The 19,511-nt window shown below is 41.1% G+C and overlaps 1 protein-coding gene across 1 annotated transcript; it reads right to left on the bottom strand.

Moving 5' to 3' along the window:
* Positions 1 to 9,616: 9,616 nt before the first annotated feature.
* Positions 9,617 to 10,828, bottom strand: CCER1 (coiled-coil glutamate rich protein 1). The gene has a single exon (XM_052641468.1). The coding sequence runs from the start codon at positions 10,826 to 10,828 to the stop codon at positions 9,617 to 9,619; it is 1,212 nt and encodes a 403-aa protein (XP_052497428.1).
* Between the last annotated feature and the right edge of the window lie 8,683 nt (positions 10,829 to 19,511).

The following is a 19,511-nucleotide window of genomic DNA, read 5'->3' on the forward strand; positions in this document are numbered from 1 at the left end:
TTATTTTGCCACTAGGTGACACCTAAATATTAATAGTTGTTGAGCACACAGTCTGCATAAGAAGACAAAATAGAAAGTAAATAACAGAAAGTTACTTTTATTAACTTTGTTTTGTATTTAAATATTTGTGCTAATGCATATACTTTGAGGTCATGAGTTAATTGCAGGAAATAGTGTGGAATTCATAAAACGTATTTTTAAGAAAAAGGGAAACAGTATTTCTTTTTTTATGGACAAAATAAAAATCAACATTGACTTTGGAAAATCTTCTGGAGGCAAGGGGAAATGTACAGACATTTAGACTTGACCTTATCTTGTTATTTTATATTATTAACCTTCAGTTCAAGGGACTGCTACAATCAATAGGCAATTATAAAAATACAGTTATATATAGGAGCATTCTGATTTTGTCCTTGGGAATGCTATTTAATGATAAATGTCAGATGGATTATCCAATCTACCAGGGATTCTGTGAGAACTGATACATTAACATCAGTTAAAAGTCTTAAATTACTAAAACTAAAAGTAATATCCTAAACCTAAACATATTCATAAGGGGAGAATACTCAAATATTTCATGATAACAGAAATATCAATTATCATAAAAAGTTCAAATACCTTATGAAAATATCAGAAGATGCTATTATTAATAGTTTATGCTTAGGTGTTACACAAGATAGAATCTTCAATAAAGTAGTAACATTATGAATATTAACCAGATATCTTATATATCTGTAAAATTACCCACAAATTTTTGCAAATATTTTCCTAATTAAAATTTTTATTTTACTTTAGTTATAGATAAACAGCATCACAACAATATCTTAGGTTAATTTACTCCACTCTGGGGTTTCTTCCAACCAGAACTGTTTATATTGGTATCAATTTCACTTTAGTCACTCAGTCATGTCCGACTCTTTGTGGCCCCATGGACTGCAGCATGCCAGGCTTCCCTGTCCATCACCAACTCCCAGAGCTTGCTCAAACTCATGTCCATCAAGTTTGGTGATGTCATCCAACCGTCTCATCCTCTGTCATCCCCTTCTCCTCCTGCCTTCAATCTTTCCTAGTGTCAAGGTCTTTTCCAGTGAGTCAGTTCTTCCCGTCAGGTGGCCAAAGTATTGGACTAACAGCTTCAGCATCAGTTCTTCCAATGAATATTCAGGGTTGATTTAGCATTGATTGGCTCAATCGCCTTGCAGTTTAAGGGACTCTCAAGAGTCTTCTCCAACACCACAGTTCAAAAGCATCAGTTCTTCGGCGCTCAGCTTTCTTTATGGTCCAACTCTCACATCCATACATAACTAGGGGAAAAACTGTACCTTTGACTAGATGGAATTTTGTCAGCAAATTAATATCTGTTTTTTAATATGCTGTCTAGGGTGATCATAGCTTTTCTTCCAAGGAGCAAGCATATTTTAATTTATGGTTGCAATCACCATCTGCAATGATTTTGGGGCCCAAAAAAACAGTCTGTCACTGTTTCCATTGCTTCCCGATCTATTTGCCATGAACTGATGGGTCCGGATGCCATGATCTTAGTTTTTTGAATGTTCAGTTTTAAGCTAGTTTTTTCTCTCTCCTCTTTCACTTTCATCAAGAGGCTCTTTAGTTCCTCTTCACTTTCTGCGATAAGGGTGTCACCTGCGTATCTGATGTTATTGATATTTCTCCTGGCAATCTTAATTCCAGCTTGTGCTTCATCCAGCCTAGAATTTTGCATGATGTACTCTGCATATAAGTTAAACAAACAGGGTGACAATATACAGCCTTGACGTACTCCTTCCCCGATTTGGAACCAGTCTGTTGTTCAATGTCCAGTTCTAACTGTTGCTTCCTGACCTGCATATAGGATTCTCAAGAGGCCGGTCAGGTGGTCTGGTATTCCCATCTCTTCTAGAATTTGCCACAGTTTATTCCACACAAAGGGTTTGCCATAGTCAATAAAGCAGAAGTAGATGTTTTTCTGGAACTCTCTTGCTTTTTCCATGATCCAATGAATGTTGGCAATTTGATTTCTGATCCCTCTGCTTTTTCTAAATCCAACTTGAACATCTGGAAGTTCTTGGTTCACATGTTGTTGAAGCCTGGCTTGGAGAATTTTGAGCATTACTTTACTAGCATGTGAGATGAGTGCAATCATTGGGTAGTTTGAGCATTCTTTGGCATTGCCTTTCTTTGAGATTAGAATGAAAGCTGACCTTTTCCAATCCTGTAGCCACTGCTTAGTTTTCCAAATTTGCTGGCATATTGAGTGCAGCACTTTCACAGCATCATCTTCCAGTATATGATATAGCTCAACTGGAATTCCATCATCTCCATTAGTTTTGTTCATAGTGATGCTTCCTAAGGCCAACTTGACTTCATATTCCAGGATGTCTGGCTCTAGGTGAGTGATCACACCATCTTGTTTATCTGGGTTGTGAAGATCTTTTTTGTACAGTTCTTCTGTGTATTCTTGCCACTTCTTCTTAATATCTTCTACTTCTGTTAGGTCCATACCATTTCTATCCTTTATTGTGCCCATCTTTGCTTGAAATATTACCTTGGTATATCTAATTTTCTTGAAAGATATCTAGTCTTTTGCATCCTATTGTCTTCCTCTATTTCTTTGCACTGATCACTGAGGAAGGCGTTCTTATCTCTCCTTGCTAGTCTTTGGAACTCTGCATTCAAATGGGTATATGTTTCCTTTTCTCCTTTGCCTTCAGCTTCTCTTCTTTTCTCAGCTATTTGTAAGGCCTCCTCTGACAACCATTTTGCCTTTTTGCATTTCTTTTTCTTGGGGAAGTTCTTGATCCCTGTCTCCTATACAATGTCACAAACCTCCATCCATAATTCTTTAGGCACTCTGTCTATCAGATTTAAACCTTTGAATCTATTTATCACTTCCACTGTATAATTGTAAGGGATTTAATTTAGGTCATACCTGAATGGTCTAGCAGTTTTCCATACTTTCTTCAATTTAAGTCTGAGTTTGGCAATAAGGAGTTCATGATCTGAGCCACAGCCAGCTCCCGGTCTGGTTTTTGCTGACTGTATAGAGCTTCTCCACCTTCGGTTGCCAAGAATACAATCAATCTGATTTTGGTGTTGACCATCTGGTGATGTCCATGTGTAGAGTCTTCTCTTGTGTTGTTGGAAGAGGGTGTTTGCTATGACCAGTGTGTTGTCTGTTAGTCTTTGTCCTGCTTCATTTCGTACTCCAAGGCCAAACTTGCCTGTTACTCCAGGTATCTCTTGACTTCCTACTTTTGCATTCCAGTCCCCTATAATGAAAAAGACATCTTTTGGGGATGTTAATTCTAGAAGATCTTGTAGGTCTTCATAGACCTGTTCAACTTCAGCTTCTTTGGCATTAGTGGTTGGGGCTAATTAGAATTGGGTGATATTGAATTACTGTGATATTGGTATATTGGTATACATACACAATATTATATTGGTAATTATATTATATATTATATACTATATATTATATTGGTATGTTATATTATATTGGTATACATACACAATATTAACCAACAATTTGTTAGATTGTCATCACATGAATTATATAAGCCTTTAAACTACTACTAGGAATTATAATTGAAACATAGATATCGATGTTTCTTCCTTAGGATCTATTGTTACCAAACCCACATTGACGAGACTGCATTTTTTCCTACCCTCTTTGGAACTCAGATTAAGTTTATTAAAGGAATATTTATTCTTAGCAACCTTATTTTAAATAAAACAACAGGAAGATGTGTTCCAATAACATACTGGATCCACAACTTTGAACTCAGAATAGAGGACTTAAAGTCCCGAAATAATTTACTTCTTTGAATTGAACGTCCTTCATCTGTAAAAAGAAAATAAAGTATTAGTTCTTAGTGTGGTTATAAGTGAGAATGTGTGTTAAAATCTTGCATATGCTTAAACGATTTTTGAATTCTTAGATCTCTGTTCTGACTACTTTAAGTGTTCTATGTAAGTGGCTTATAGAAAGTATTTCACAGTTGTTGGAATTTTCATTGTCTTCAGGTATAGCATAAGATAGAACCTTCCTCTTTAGGGATTACAATACATGCATTTTTATTTTGAAAAGATGCATTGCCTGTATGGAAAGGAATGAGCTGACTCGAGCGGGTAATTCTTAGCACTACCTATTAGAATATTAATGTTGGCCATAAAGAGAAAGGAAGTATCATGACCCAGTAGGGGGAAGAGACAGAGGGCAAAAAGTATACTTGGGGAATGAGTCCAGCTCCAGAGATTCAATTGGTTCTTACAGTCCTGCACAATGAAATATGCAGCTCAGAGTAACATGACTGCAGTTATCCAAGAGAAATCAAGACATGTAATGAATCATTTTTTCTAATTGTCTTATTAGATATTACATTTATACTTGCCCTAATTATTAACAAATGATTTTTAGATACCACATAATATGTGGTCTCATCTGTGCATTTATTAAATACTTATTATAACTGGAAGATATTGAGTATCATTGTTCTGAGAATGTGGTAAGCATTGGCCCATTTAATCATCATAATCTCCTTTAATCCCAGGAGGTAGATACTATAGATGAGGAAAATGAGAAGCTAGAATTTCAGGAACATGCCTTAGGTCACACAAGTAGAACAAAACAGAAGTATTGAACCCACAAACCACAGTCTTATTAAATTCCCAAGAGGGCTCAGCAGTGCAGAAACCCCTAAACCACAGATCTTCTAGGTCTCTCACGTGTATGCTTAGATGCCTTTCTACAAAGCAGATTCAACTCAGTAGGTATGGGTGGAGCCTGGGCAACTTTTCTAAAAAGCTATTAGGTGGTTCCCATAATGCTGGTCCATGGACCACAGTTTCAATATCAAAGTGCCAGACCACTGCGTTTGCACATTCCTCATAATTGGAAGCCAAAATTGAATTTCTATGACCAGCTGGTTCATGTTTAGCTCAGGTGGTATCAACTATCTAGATATCTCAATCCAACAAAATTATAATGAGATCTCCTGACCCTTGTTAATTTAGACCTAATCTTCAGAAATTGAGATGATTTATGTACAATAATTAACAGTGATTTACAGTCTATAATGAAATTCTTCTTAACTATTAGGTTATTTGCTCTTCACAATAGGTGTGTTCAAAATTGGGGAAGGAATACGTCAAGGCTGTATATTGTCACCCTGCTTATTTAACTTATATGCAGAGTACATCATGCAAAATGCTGGGCTGGATGAATCACAAGTTGGTATCAAGATTGCAGGGAGAAATATCAATAACCTTAGATATGCAGATGATACCACCCTAATGACAAAAAGTGAAGAAAGGAGAAACATTTCATCAAGAAGTGAAAGAGAAGAATGAAAAAGCTAGCTTGAAGCTCAACAGTCAAAAAACGAAGATCATGGCATCCAGTCCCATCAGTTCATGGCAAATAGATGGGGAAATAACGTAAACAGTGACTGACTTTATTTTCTTGGGCTCTAAAATCACTGTGAACAGTGACTGCAGCCATGAAATTAAAAGACGCTTGCTCTTTGGAAAAAAATCTATGACAAACCTAGACAGCATATTGAAAAGCAGCAATATCACTTTACTGATAAAGGTCCATACAGTCAAAGCTATGGTTTTTCCAGTAGTCATGTATGGATGTGAGAGTTGGACCGTAAAGAAGGCTAAGAGCTAAAGAATTGATGCTTTTGAACTGTGGTGTTGGGAAAGACTCTTGAGAGTTCCTTGGACAGCAAGATCAAAGCAGTCAATCCTAAAGGAAATCAACCCTGAATATTCATTGGAAGGACTGATGCTGAAGCTCCAATACTTTGGCCACCTGATGCAAAGAGCCAACTCATTGGAAAAGACCCTGATTCTGGGAAAGATGAAGGGCAAGAGGAGAAGGGAGCGACAGAGAAGGCTATGGTTGGATGGTATTATTGACTTAATGGACTTGAGTTTGAGCAAATTCAGGGATATGGTGATGAACAGGGAAGCCTGGTGTGCTGCAGTCCATGGGGTCACATGACTGAGTGAATAGCATCAACAAATAGGTGTGAGCAGTAATCAGGTGTGATAACTATTTCTTAGGAAACAGAGGCCTATGACTACCCATCAACAGTCTCTTAGGCAGCAGTGATAACACAGTTGCCCAAACTCTTCTCTTTCATCAGCTGACCTTGAGGTCTGGTTATGTTCCACTAACTGGCCAAAAGTTAAATAGATGCAGAAAATTGCTAGTACTAAAACAGTTAAGATACAGCCAAATGCTGATTTTGCTTTAAATATACAGATAATCAAGCCCAAATTGATTCAGAAGCATTAGTATTAGCCATCAGGGAAGCCCAATTTATATTAAGTTATTTTCAATTATGATTATGTTATTTTGAACCTGTATAAATATAATTTAATTGCATATATCATTTCATTATTGTTAAAATAAAAAATTAAACTGAAGAAGCTGTGTTTTCTTATCTTATTCTTGACCCAAGAACAGCTATAGGGCAATACTTGAATCATTTTCTTCCCAGAATCTGTGGGTTTGATATAGCTGAGTTATTTCACCTCATGTTTATTTTAATGAAACTAAAGATGTTGGAATAACTCTTGTCTTCATATGCAGGTGTTACAAAATGTTATGAAACCATTCTCGGAGAATTCAGAGTTGATCTCCAAATGCCAACTGTATTTACCATCCTTAGAGGACTAATATTTTCACAGGAAAAAATTCCATTAAGTTACTATGGAGACAAAGGAATGAAGATAAATTAAGAAATGCTGTCAGTCACTGAAAAGGAAAATATCAGAATCTCTTGTGTAAAAACACCTGAGAATAGACAGCAAAAATTTTTATCAAGCCTAGGCCTTCTGAATAGACTTATGATTTATAATGTTATTTTTCTGACAGTTGACAAAGCAAATATTATCCCGTTCTTGAAAGACACAGCTAAGTGGCAGCTTTTTAGCACTGTGTCCTCTCAAGTTTGCAATGATTTTAAGATTTTTTTTTTAAATCGTGAGTTTTCATCAAGCATACTTACCTCTAAAACTAAAGATGGGGTTTATTCTGAGCCATATGTAACACTGATACTCTTGAATCATCAAGTGGTGTGGAGAGTCTCCAAGGTGATCCAGTCATGCTGAGCAGCAATGCTCAGGACCAGTTCATTACATGGGAGTGGTTGGGTATGTCTCTGAAAAGTGGAATAGGTGTACTGGGATGTACAAACCTCCCACCCTGTGACATGATTTAATCATTTCATGTCAGCCTTCAAGGTTAGTAAAGGGACCATCACAGTATCTGGCTTAAAAAAAAAAAAGCTCAGGTAGAGACTCACCAATGACTTAGGTTCTCCTTTCATTAATTTTTTTTTTTTTTTACTGGACTATTCAGAAGGTATGGATAGTGCAGAAATGAGTAGATAATATGGTTTCTCTCTCACTTCTCACTGGCCGCTCCTTCAGGACACTCTGGTGCTTCTGTACTGTTCCTCCAAAGTACCAACCTCCTCCCAGCTCTCCACCTTTAGCCTCAAGTCACCCTCTCCCCACAGTGAACATTCCCAGCTTCTCTCTTGGACTCCCTTGTGATACATACTTTCATAGTGTTGCACTTCCTTTAGAATTCTGGCAGTGGCAGATTTGTCTAACTTCATTTAGTGTCTGTCCTTTGGACTAAACTACAAGAGGGGATTTTGCTTATTCTCCGTCGTATCCTAATCACTGTTTGTGGTCCCTGGCTCCTGGTAGTTCCATAATTATTTGGTAAATAATGGTTCCCAAGCTGAACTCGTGAGGCATTGTTCCTATTTGCATCCCTCCCAGAGACTAGTGGATAATGTCTTGTGTATGTGGAGGCAATTAACATGCGCTGAATTTTGTCATGTAAAAGTGGAATCTTTTGTAAGAATAATTTGAGAACTGTCCAGATATGATTGTGAAGAAATTCAGTCCTGAATGAAAGTGTTTCTTTAATGAGAACTTAGCAATTACTTGAGTATCTTGGAGAAAGTATTTTTGGACTGTAACTTGTAAGGATTTATTGATCAGTAGCAGCAGGATTCTTGGTTTCCCCCTGTGCATTAGAAATACCTATGGGTGGTCAATTTTATAGGTCATCATAAAATTGCATCTTGCAGAAAATAATGATTTAAGAGCATAATAAATGGTTAGTCACTGCTAGTGACTAACTAGCAGTTGGACTGTTTAGTGTCATTAAAAAATAAGTCTACAATCTTTGTGTTAGCTTTTCTTCTTACGTTCATCCTGTTGACCACTGAATAAGATGTCTGATATTCAAAAATAAGAATTGAGAAGCACAGTGGTTTCATTCAACACTTTAATTATTTTATTATCTTTTTTAATAGCTTAAGCTTATCACCCCCAAAAGCTGCAATAAAATCAGCATTCAGGTAAGAGATCACCCTACAGTCTTCTTTTCATTAAATTCTGAATGGTGGTTCAGACTATACTTAGTAGTATAGTTTGTCGAAAGATGTAATTTTTGAGAAGCTGGACTCAAATCCTTCATCTAGGGGAATTTTGGAAATATGCTATGACTGGAACTTTTACTAAGTTATGAGAATCAAGGATCCATGAACAGTATTACTTCCTACAAATGTCTGAATAAAAGCTGTTATTTTGAATGTTGAAGTCTCCATAGATAATTGTTTAGACATCAGAAACTAGTTCGCAAAAGCTTGCACTTAAACATATTTGTTTTACTCTCCTTTATAAGAAGACAATTGGGAAAGAAAATTAAAGAAAAAAGATATTCCACCCCCAAAAGGCCAATCATCTTTAAAAAATTCATTCTGCAAAGTCTATTTTTATTATTCCTGTGAACTTATGACAAGGAATATATCCAGGAACAAGGCTTCAAAATCTATGTTCCATTGTTTGCAGTTACCTTAGATTTTAACTAGGTGTGCAAGTTGACTTCTGACCATGGGGAATCCTCTCCATGCATGGATTTATGGATTGCTGAGGCCATGGCAGATAACCAGTTCCACAGAAGCAACTTCATGTTCTTCTGAGGAAGATCCATAGCACTGTGGAACAAGGAATATAAATGAGCGATGCCACAAGAGACTGCAAACTGGGTTACCAAAATACAGCCCTCAAAAAAGAACTCTGAAGGTGGAAAATCTATAAGAAAAAAAATATTAAAATAGGCATTTTAAAATGGTTTCAGCTATCATGTTAAAAGTACTGACGAACATTAATAAACATGGCACATGCTTCTTAGGCATCTAACAGTCAAAATAACTGTTCATTCCAAGCTCATTAAGTAGAGATGATGTATAAAGTTGTTATAAAAGGAAACATTTTCAGCATTGCCAGAATTAAAAAACAAAAAACCTCAAGTATCTAGAGGAGAAAACACCAAATGAAAATATTCAAACTGTAGTAATATAATATTTGGCCTTTAATCATTTCCAGTTCAATTATATTTGAAAGCTCTACCTCCCCCCACCCATAGTCATACACACACACACCAATTTTTAAACGTTTTATAACAGCCAAAGATGATAGGTTTATTAATGGAACTCACTTTTTCATTAGTTTTTGACAAGTGGCTAATTCATTTTAGCCTCCAATCAGTTCCATCGCATTTCTCAATCCCTTTCCTGATGTCTCAACAGTTAATGTCCTGTACCATGAAGAGAGCTTCCTGTGCCACTTTGGGAATTCTCTGTTTGGGGCTTAAATACGCACAGTTCATAAAGTTCTCTCTCTCTTCTTCAGCCCCCATTAGGAATGATAAAGGCATATCCAGGGGCAAATGATTCTCTTCCTCCATCTGCTCATCCTCCACCAGCCCCTCTTCTTCCTCTGCGGTCTCCTCCGCTTCATTCTCCTCATCTTCCTCCTCCCCCTCCTCCATATAATCAGCCTCTTCGCCCTCCTCCTCATCTTTGGCCTCTGACTCTTCGTCCTCCTCCTGGCTCTCCAACTCCTTGCCGTCACACTCCTCCTCGTCACACCACTCCTCCCCCTCCTCTCTCTCCCCTTCCTCTCCCTCCACCAGCTGTGAGGTGGCCGTCTGCTTTTCCTCGTCTGGGTCAGGACTGGAGACGAGAGAGGGATTCTGCACGAAGCTGTACAGAGTATCTTGCAGCGCCCCGTCTTCCTGGCCACCGCTAGGGGGCGCGTCGTTTCCGAAGGCGCCCTCCGGGGAGGCTGTGCCGCCCGCCTGGGCCTGCTGCGCCCGCAGCGCCTCCTGCTGGCGCTCTAGCTTCTCCTGCTGCCGCATGTCCTCGTAGATCTGGTTCATGATGAACTGCGTGGTGTTGCGCGGCGCCCGCATGCCGGGGGCGCGCCAGCCGTACAGGTTGACCGGCCGCAGCAGCGTGCTCAGATCCACCGGAGGGCTCCTCTGGGCGGAGCGGCGAGGGTGACGGCGCAGGCCGCGGCCCCGGCGACCCCAGCGCTTCTTTCTGCCCGGGGGCCTCGCCCAGCTGGGGCTCCAGGGCCCATGGCAGCAGGAGCAGCAGCAAATGCAGAGCGGATGCAGGCCGTACACCCGGATCACTTGCACCCGGCCCGGGGGCTTCCTGAATCCCGCCGGAGGTGGGCACCAGGGCCCTCTCCAGCGCCCCCAGTTAGAATACACGGCCCAGTAGGGACGCTGGGGTGGTTGGAACCAAGGGCCTGGACCGTATTGCTGCTTCGGCTGGTTCCTCGGGGGCTCGTATTCGGCCTTGGGGCCGTAGCGAGGCCGCCGCCTGTAAATGGGAGCGCCCCTGCGCCTTCGGGGGCCGGACGACCAGGTGCGTAACGGGGCAGAGGATGCCCAGCCGCCGCCCAGGTTAAGAGGATCCTCTTTTGTGTCGAGGGTCTGGGTCATGGTTCAGGGTGCTCCGAGAGGTCGACACGGTAGCGCCCTAGAAGCTGTCGTCGCGTTTGGACAGATCTGATGGTCTCAAGGGCCTCGTTTCTCTCTCTGCCCAGCACCACGTGCCCGCCGCTGGGATCACGCCTTTGTCTCCAGAAGGATCCCCGCCTCTCTGCTCGCTCAGTCGCTCTCCGCCTAATCTCTGATCCTTCGCACCCGAGTTGTCTCGCCCAGGCGGGTTGGGTGGGAGTGGGGCTGGGTAAGGATGGTGGGTGAGGAAGGTGTTGGTGGGCAACGCGCGGTGACACCCGCTCCTGGGTCCCACTCACACCCGCCTCAGTGGATGCGCGGGCTGGGGCCGGGGGGAGGCAGGGGTCGCGCCGTTACCTTCCTGCTCCCTCTCAACCCAGGTGCTTCACCGTCGCCGTCCGGGCCGGACTGGGGTGGCGTGGGCCGCAGCAGCCTTTAAATACCGGCCAGGGGCCCCGCGTGCCCACCGCATCCTTGGTTGCCCCGGGAGACAGCCAATTGGGGTTGAGGTCGTTCTCCCAGGGCGTGGAGGTGGGGTTCCGGCCGGAACAGGTGCCCAGTGAACATTCGCAGGGGGCTTGTGACGTAGTTTTTGCGGGAGGGAGAGCGGAGGCTGGGTTTGATTGGTGCAGCCCACGTTAGGAACCACCTGAGGCCATTTCTTTGCCCCCTTCGACCACCTTGAGGTGCTGGGTTAGAGAAGATGGACCTTCAGCTGAACCCAGAGGTGGGGATTGGGGAGAAACTTGTCTGCTGAAAAACAATATCCTACGCCTTTGGGGTGATGGAAGGGATAAAGAGAAAGCCCCCGGAGTCGGAAACAGGGCACCACGCCTTACTTTGTGGCCACTGCTCTAACTCCTGGAGCTCTGTTTCATCATGCATAAAACAAGATGGCAAACGTTTATTGTGTGTGCTTTCAGTGCAGGCGGGCTCGCGGCACACGAGCCTCACACCCGCTCTGTGAGGTAGGCATTGTTACCACTTTTCGTAGGTTAGGAAGCTAAGACGTTAATTTACCCGAGCTTGTGAGGTCGGTGAACTTAAGGGCTAGCGTTTAAACATGTTTGACCTCAGAGCCCAGATTCTTAGTGAGGTTACTGCAGTGCCCAAACACCTTAAACAGGACTGTGATGAAGAGAACAGGGAATCTGTATGGTCAAGCACTGTACTAATTGTAGTATATCGTGTAAATGTGCTTTGATTAAACATTACCAGGATGTTTACCATGGGTTTGTTTGTAAGAATGCTACTGTGCCAATTGTTTTTCCTTTTGCCCTTTTGTTAACCAGGCAGCATGGTACCTTGGGAGCCTCTGTAATATTATAGTTAAGAATATGGGCTTCGATTTAAATAGACAAAAGCCTACCCTGAATGATTCCCTTCAGTCCTGTCAGACTCTTTCCGACCCTATGGACCATAGCCTGCCAATCTCCTCTGTCCATGGAGTTCTCCGGGCAAGAATACTGGAGTAGGTTGCTATGCTCTCCTCCAGAGTATCTTCCCAACCGAGGGGACAGAACCTGTGTCTCCTGCGTCCTCTGTTGGCAGGTGGACTCTTTACCACTGGGGCCATCTGGGAAGTCTAGGTTTATCCAAATCTGTAGAAGGTGTAATGTCAAGAGGAGCCCTCAGTTCAGTTCAGTTCAGTTCAATCACTCAGTCGTGTCTGACTCTTTGCAACCGCATGAATCACAGCACGCCAGGCCTCCCTGTCCATCACCAACTCCTGGAGTTCACTCAGATTCACGTCCATCGAGTCAGGGATGCCATCCAGCCATCTCATCCTCTGTCGTCCCCTTCTCCTCCTGCCCCCAGTCCCTCCCATCATCAGAGTCTTTTCCAATGAGTCAACTCTTCACGTGAGGTGGCCAAAGTACTGGAGTTTCAGCTTTACCATCATTCCCTCCAAAGAAATCCCAGGGCTGATCTCCTTCAGAAAGGACTGGTTGGATCTTCTTGCAGTCCAAGGGAATCCCAGGAGTCTTCTCCAACACCACAGTTCAAAAGCATCAATTCTTTGGCGCTCAGTTTTCTTCACAGTCCAACTCTCACATCCATACATGACCACAGGAAAAACCATAGCCTTGACTAAACAGACCTTTGTTGGCAGAGACCTTTGTTGGCAGAGACCTTTGTTGGCAGAGTAATGTCTCTGCTTTTGAATATGCTATCTAGGTTGGTCATAACTTTTCTTCCAAGGAGTAAGCGTCTTTTAATTTCATGGCTGCAGTCACCGTCTGCAGTGATTTTGGAGCCCCCAAAAATAAATCTGACACTGTTTCCCCATCTATTTCCCATGAAGTGGTGGGACCAGATGCTAATGACCTCTAATATCAACTGTGGACTTTTGTTGGCAATGATGTGTCACTGTAGGTTTGTTATTAATAAATGAATCACTCTGGTGGAGGATGTTTACAATGGGGGAGAGAGTATATGAGGAATCTCTGTACCTTCTTCTCATTTTGCTATGAAACTAAAATTGCTCTAAAAAATAAGGGCTAATAAGGAAAAAAAAAAAAAGCAAATAGTGGTTTCCCTGGGGGCTCAGTGGTAAATAATCTCCCTGCCAATGCGAAGACTGGGGCTGGATCCCTGTGTTGGGAAGATCCCCTGGAGAAGAAAATGGCAACCCATTCCAGTATTCTTGCCTGGGAAATCACATGGACAGAGGAGCCTGGCGGGCTACAGTCCATGGGGTCACAAGGAGTCGGATATGACTTAGCAACTAAACAACAAAAATAAAAAAAATAGAGGTGCTTCAACTTCAGCTAAGCAGTTACTAACTTCTGGAAGCCTCCGGTTCCTTACCCATACCATAAGTACAGTTATAGTGCCTATTGCATAGAGTTATGTTAAGGATTTGGAGAAGGCAATGGCACCCCACTCCAGTACTCTTGCCTACAAAACCCCATGGACGGAGGAAGCCTGGAAGGCTGCAGTCCATGGGGTTGCTGAGGGTCGGACACGACTGAGCAACTTCACTTTCTCTTTTCACTTTCATACATTGGAGAAGGAAATGGCAACCCACTCCAGTGTTCTTGCCTGGAGAATCTCAGAGATGGGGGAGCCTGGTGGGTTGCCGTCTGTGGGGTCACACAGAGTCAGACACGACTGACGCAACTCAGCAGCATGTTAAGGATTAAGTATCGATTAAAGCACTTAGCACAGGTACTCTGTGAGCACTTAGTAACTGGGAACTAGCATCATTATCATGCTTACATGTTTTAGTACTTGCCAAGAAATTGATACAGTACATATAGAGATAACTAACCTTATGCTGGAAGCAAAAATAGACTAGATGTCCCCTTGTGCCCTTTTTCTCGTCTCACTTTTAAGAAATAGCAGGAAAGTGCCACTAGCTTTGACCCTACAGAAAACTATCGAGCATATTCTTTTATTACCTTCCTGTGCTCAGTGGAATTGTGCAAAATGGAACACTGCCCACTGGGAACTGAGTCCATACAGGCTTCCATTAAATGACAAAGAAGCAAAATGTGGGGAAGCCTTACTGCTTGCAAAGGTCATTTATACTTTCCTGGTTGAGTGACAGGGGAGCCTGGTGGGCTGCCGCCTCTGGGGTCACACAGAGTCGGACACAACTGAAGTGACTTAGCAGCAGCAGCAGCAACAGGGTTCTTGGATCAGCACTCCACCCTTTGACGTGGGACTTACAGACTCCGCAGAGATCGTTCAAGTTCATTTGCTCTGTGGTTTGCTGAGGAGACACGTCTGCTTGAGTCCAAGGGCAGAATGCTGACGTTTTAAGCCTCCAGTGTCCATTTTTGAACAGAGACTCACACACTGGGTGGTGACTCACCCCCTAATCTGCTGAACTTGGAACTGTGCCATTCCAGATTTATTTTTCTAAGAACATATATGGTATATGATATTGAGTTTTAATTGAGAGCTTTAGAAATTGAGCATGTTGATTAGTGGAATTCCCATCCATTTCTTTCTTTAAAAAGAGATTACCTCAAAGATAATTAAGGGCATTTTTTTGTTCAGTTGAAGTGAACTTTATATAAGTAATACTGACTTTATACACTTTTTTCATGGTGAGATCTATATTTTTCAGATCTATCCTCCCTACTTAAAAACATTAATGCAGAATTGTCTTCCTTTTTTTTAAGAAAAGCAGCAAATTACCATTTATGATTTTTTTTCAGTAGATTTACATTATAATATTGATTGTTCATGTACTGGTAAATTACCCAAGAGAATTAGCACCAGAGATTGTTAAGCACCACCATCAGAAATTCAATTAAGAAATTTTAAAGACTTTTAAAATTGACCCGTATTCTTCAAATACTGCAAAAGGAAATACTTTGATTCAACATTTAAATCCAACACACCATATTTTTATACATTGTATCCATCTAGATTGCTACATTAAAAATGTCCACAAACTTAGTCATCCATACTTAAAACAACCTGTACATACATTTGTTTTCTCAGCTATGCCAAGTGTTGGGATCCAGGAACAATTTAGCTGTGTTTTCTGCTCAGGATCTCCCTGGGGCTATGATAGAAGCATTTGGTTTGAGCTCTCATCCTGGAGTTCAGTTTGGGAAACTCTGCTCCCAAGATCATTCATGTTATTGGCAGAATTTATTTCCTTGTGGCTGTTTAACAGAGAGCCCTAAACTTTAGCTTGCATGTTGGCTGGAGGAAGTCTGCAGGTTTGGAGGCTAACTGCAGGTTGGCAAGGACACCAGGGGTTCTAGAGGTAGCCTGCAGATCCCAGTCATGGCTTCCTCAACGTGGCCTCTCACTCCCTCCCGCTAGCTGAGAGCCTCTCCGTGCTTCCTAGCTCGGTGAACACACAGAGACACATATGTGTGTATCATAATCATGGGGCTTGACTTTTGTGACATCCCTGACCTTTGTCATTTCCTCTTGGCTAGAAGCAAAGCCAGGGTTGGCCTACCAGCGCTCAAGAAGAGAGGTTGACACGAAGGCACGAATTCCAACAGGCAGGAAATCACTGGGGATCACCTTCGTCTGCTTGCCCATTTCAAGTAAAGGCAGTCAAATAGGTTCTTTATAGTAACTAGTTACAACTTGGGAGATTTTCATGATATTGCTGCATTTTGAAATTCTGATAAGTGCCATGTAACAGCATTGGTTTTGCTATGTGTTATGTTATTCAGAGCGTTATGTTAAGTTGAAAACACTGCAGTCTTGGTTGTGCTTTTGGGTGACTTGAAAAGAATGAATTCTAACACTTGATGGCAGTAGTAACTCAAGATTCAGTCAGTAAAAGTCCTTATGCCAAAGAAACTGAAATTAGACTCTTTATAAAAAGTATTTTATCACATATATCAAGTTACTCCAGGTTGCCAGTATTAATTATCCTTTTTTTTTTTTTCCTGGAGTGGTAGAATTGGGTATATTTATTAGATTTTAGCATTTTTTTTGACCTGAAGCTTGGAAAGCTCAGCTCTGCTAGTTAAACTGGTAAATAAAATTCTTCAGAGAAAAGTGGGATATACCTGATATATTTGGTCAGAGAAATGAAATACAAAGCCTATTTCAGATTTATCTTTGTAATCAATGTGTTGCTATGATATACATAAAATAGTGTAAACCTAACTCCTTTTATGCGCTCTCAAAAATTTGCTTTTTTCCACCCTGAAGATAGTCATGTAGTTTAAAATGTAATCGCCATCTAGTGGTTACAGAGACTAAATGCAAAGTATTAAGCCTCTGACTTTTCGAAAGTGAGAAAAAAGGGATTCAAAATTACTCATTGCTTTCTCTCCACAATTTGGGAAGTTGTGGTGTTTGCAAGTAAATAAGGCACCCTGTGCATCAGGGAATACCACTGTGATATTTTCCATTTATGATTCTCATTTAAGTAAATTATGAAGGGAAAGTTTGTAATAAAATAACTACAAAGACAGTGTTGGTACAGATTTAAAGAGAAGTAAGGATATGAATTTTACATTCATAACAGTAGTCTGTGCAGGTATTATTTGCTATTGCCTTTTAAAAATATTACCAACCCTACAACAACTCAAGGTTTTCAGAGGATTAGCAAAATATATTGTAGTCCTATTATCTGAGAAATATGTGTATTCAGTGAGAATTACTTCGGAATTTCAATATGGAGATGTTCGCTTATAAATAGTTATAAAGTACACTATAATATGGGGCAATAAAATGCAATGTCCTCCCGCTTGGAAAAGAACCTGTAATATTTAGAGAAAAAGAAATGTGTATAGCATATTCATAAAGAAAAACTGTTGCTATAAAAAAAAAAGATTGTGTTTAATCAGGGATCAATTTTAGATCAGAGCTTTCAATTAAGAATATGAGGTGTTTAAAGTGGTCGTTTAAATAGGGTACATTTTAAAGGAATGCCATCATCAGTTCAGTTCAGTCGCTCAGTCGTGTCCAACTCTTTGCAAGCCCATGAACTGCAGCATGCCAGGCTTCCCTGTCCATCACCAACTCTCGGAGTCCACCCAAACCCATGTCCATCGAGTCAGTGATGTCATCCAGCCATCTCATCCTCTGTCATCCCCTTCTCCTCCTGCCCTCAATCTTTCCCAGCATCAGGGTCTTTTCCAATGAGTCAGCTCTTCACATCAGGTGGTGCAAAAATTGCATATTTTCAGGGTTATAGTACTTACTTTGTCCTTATAGAGTTGATGATGAATTGCATCTGTAAAGCAGCCTTATGAGTAGGCAGTCATAATGCCCATGAGAATGTCAACTGACCCCATAGCTTTTGCATAATGATATTCTTTTTATCCCAGTATTTTCTTTTGTTTCTTCCTTCCTTCCTTCCTTCCTTCCAGTCTTTTTCTTTCCTTCCTTTTCATTCTTTCCTTCTCTTTTCATTCTTTCTTTCTCTCTCTCATTATCCCTCCTCCCTCTTTCTTTCCTTTAACTACAACTCCCTACACCCCACTCTCATGACTTTTTAGTCATGGTGTGTTGAGAAGACTGTGAGAGCAGAGGGGTCTTCTATGACATTTGTGGGGAGATCTGAGATCATCAGTAGCTTGTGTGGGCAGGGCATTATGAATTTATGGACCCTTTCCTTCATTAAAAAGTGAAAGTTATAGTTTATATCATGTTGCTATAAACACTAATATGTTCCAGGCTGGATTCTTTATTGCCTGTTTACTATTATTATTCTAATCATATGTTTTCTTTTTATTGAAAAGCATATGCAAAGTTCCAAAAATGAGTAAGTCAGCTCTGCCTGCTGGGAGTCTTTCTTTACCCTCCTGGTCCAAAGCATCTCAGTCCATCTTTCTGCTCAAATTCTGGAGGTTGGGTATCTGGAAGCCTACTCTGGACCCTAGAAGTGTTTACTCAGATGTGACTCAAAGGCCTTTGGCCATTTGGAAGTCACTGTGGCATGCAAAAAGATAACACTGAGCTTGACACCTGTGTTAGTCTGTTTGGGCTACCATAATACCATAGACTGAGTGGCTTAAATAACACAATTTTATTTCTCCTAGTTTTGCAGGATAGGATATCCAAGATCAAGGTCTCAGCTGATTTTATTTCTAGTGAGAGCTTACTTCCTGGATCGCAGATGGATGACTTCTCATTATGTCATCACATAGATTTTCTTTTTCTTTTTAATTAATTTATTTATTTTAATTAGAGGCTAATTACAATATTGTTGTGGTTTCTGCCAAACATCGACATGAATCCGCCACAGGTGTACGTGTTCCCCATCCAGAAACCCCCTCCTACCTCCCTCCCCATCCCATCCCCCAGGTTCATCCCAGTGCACCAGCCGTGACCACCCTGTCTCATGCATCGAACCTGGACCTGTGATCCACTTCACATGATAATATACATGTTTCAACACTACCCTCTCAAATCATCCCACCCTCACCTTCTCCCACAGAGTCCAAAAAACTGTTCTTTACATCTGTGTCTCTTTTGCTGTTTCACATATAGGGTCATCGTTACCATCTTTATAAATTCCATATTCATGCATTAGTATACTGTATTGGTATTTTTCTTTCTGACTTCACTCTGTATAATAGGCAGTTATACAGAGTTTCATCCACCTCATTAGAACTGATTCAAATGCATTCTTTTTAACGGCTGAGTAATATTCCATTGTGTATACGTATCACAGCTTTCTCATCCATTCGTCTTCTGATGGACATCTAGGTTGCTTCCATGTCCTAGCTATTGTAAACAGTGCTGAGGTAAACATTGGGGTACATGTGTCTCTTTCAATTCTGGTTTCCTTGGTGTGTATGCCCAGCAGAGAAATTGCTGCATTGTATGGCAGTTCTATTTCCAGTTTTTTGAGGAATCTCCACACTGTTCTCCTTAGTAGCTGTACTAGTTTTCATTCCCACCAACAGTGTAAGAGGCTTCCGTTTTCTCCACAGCCTCTCCAGCATTTATTGTTTGTAGACTTTTTGATAGCAGCCATTCTGACTGGCGTGAGATGGTACCTCATTGTGGTTTTGATTTGCATTTTTCTGATAGTGATGTTGAGTATCTTTTCATGTGTTTGTTAGCCATCTGTATGTCTTTGGAGAAATGTCTGTTTAGTTCTTGGCCCATTTTTTGATTGGGTCATTTATTTTCTGGAGTTGAGCTGCAGGAGCTGCTTGTATATTTTTGAGATTAATTCTTTGTCAGTTGCTTTGTTTGCTATTGTTTACTCTCATTCTGA

The sequence above is a fragment of the Budorcas taxicolor genome, chromosome 5, assembly GCF_023091745.1.
Source record: "Budorcas taxicolor isolate Tak-1 chromosome 5, Takin1.1, whole genome shotgun sequence".
Lineage (NCBI taxonomy): Eukaryota > Metazoa > Chordata > Mammalia > Artiodactyla > Bovidae > Budorcas > Budorcas taxicolor.

Bases quoted from the DNA above. Each gene is read 5' to 3' on its own strand.
- CCER1 (XM_052641468.1), bottom strand. From the start codon at position 10,828: ATGACCCAGACCCTCGACACAAAAGAGGATCCTCTTAACCTGGGCGGC.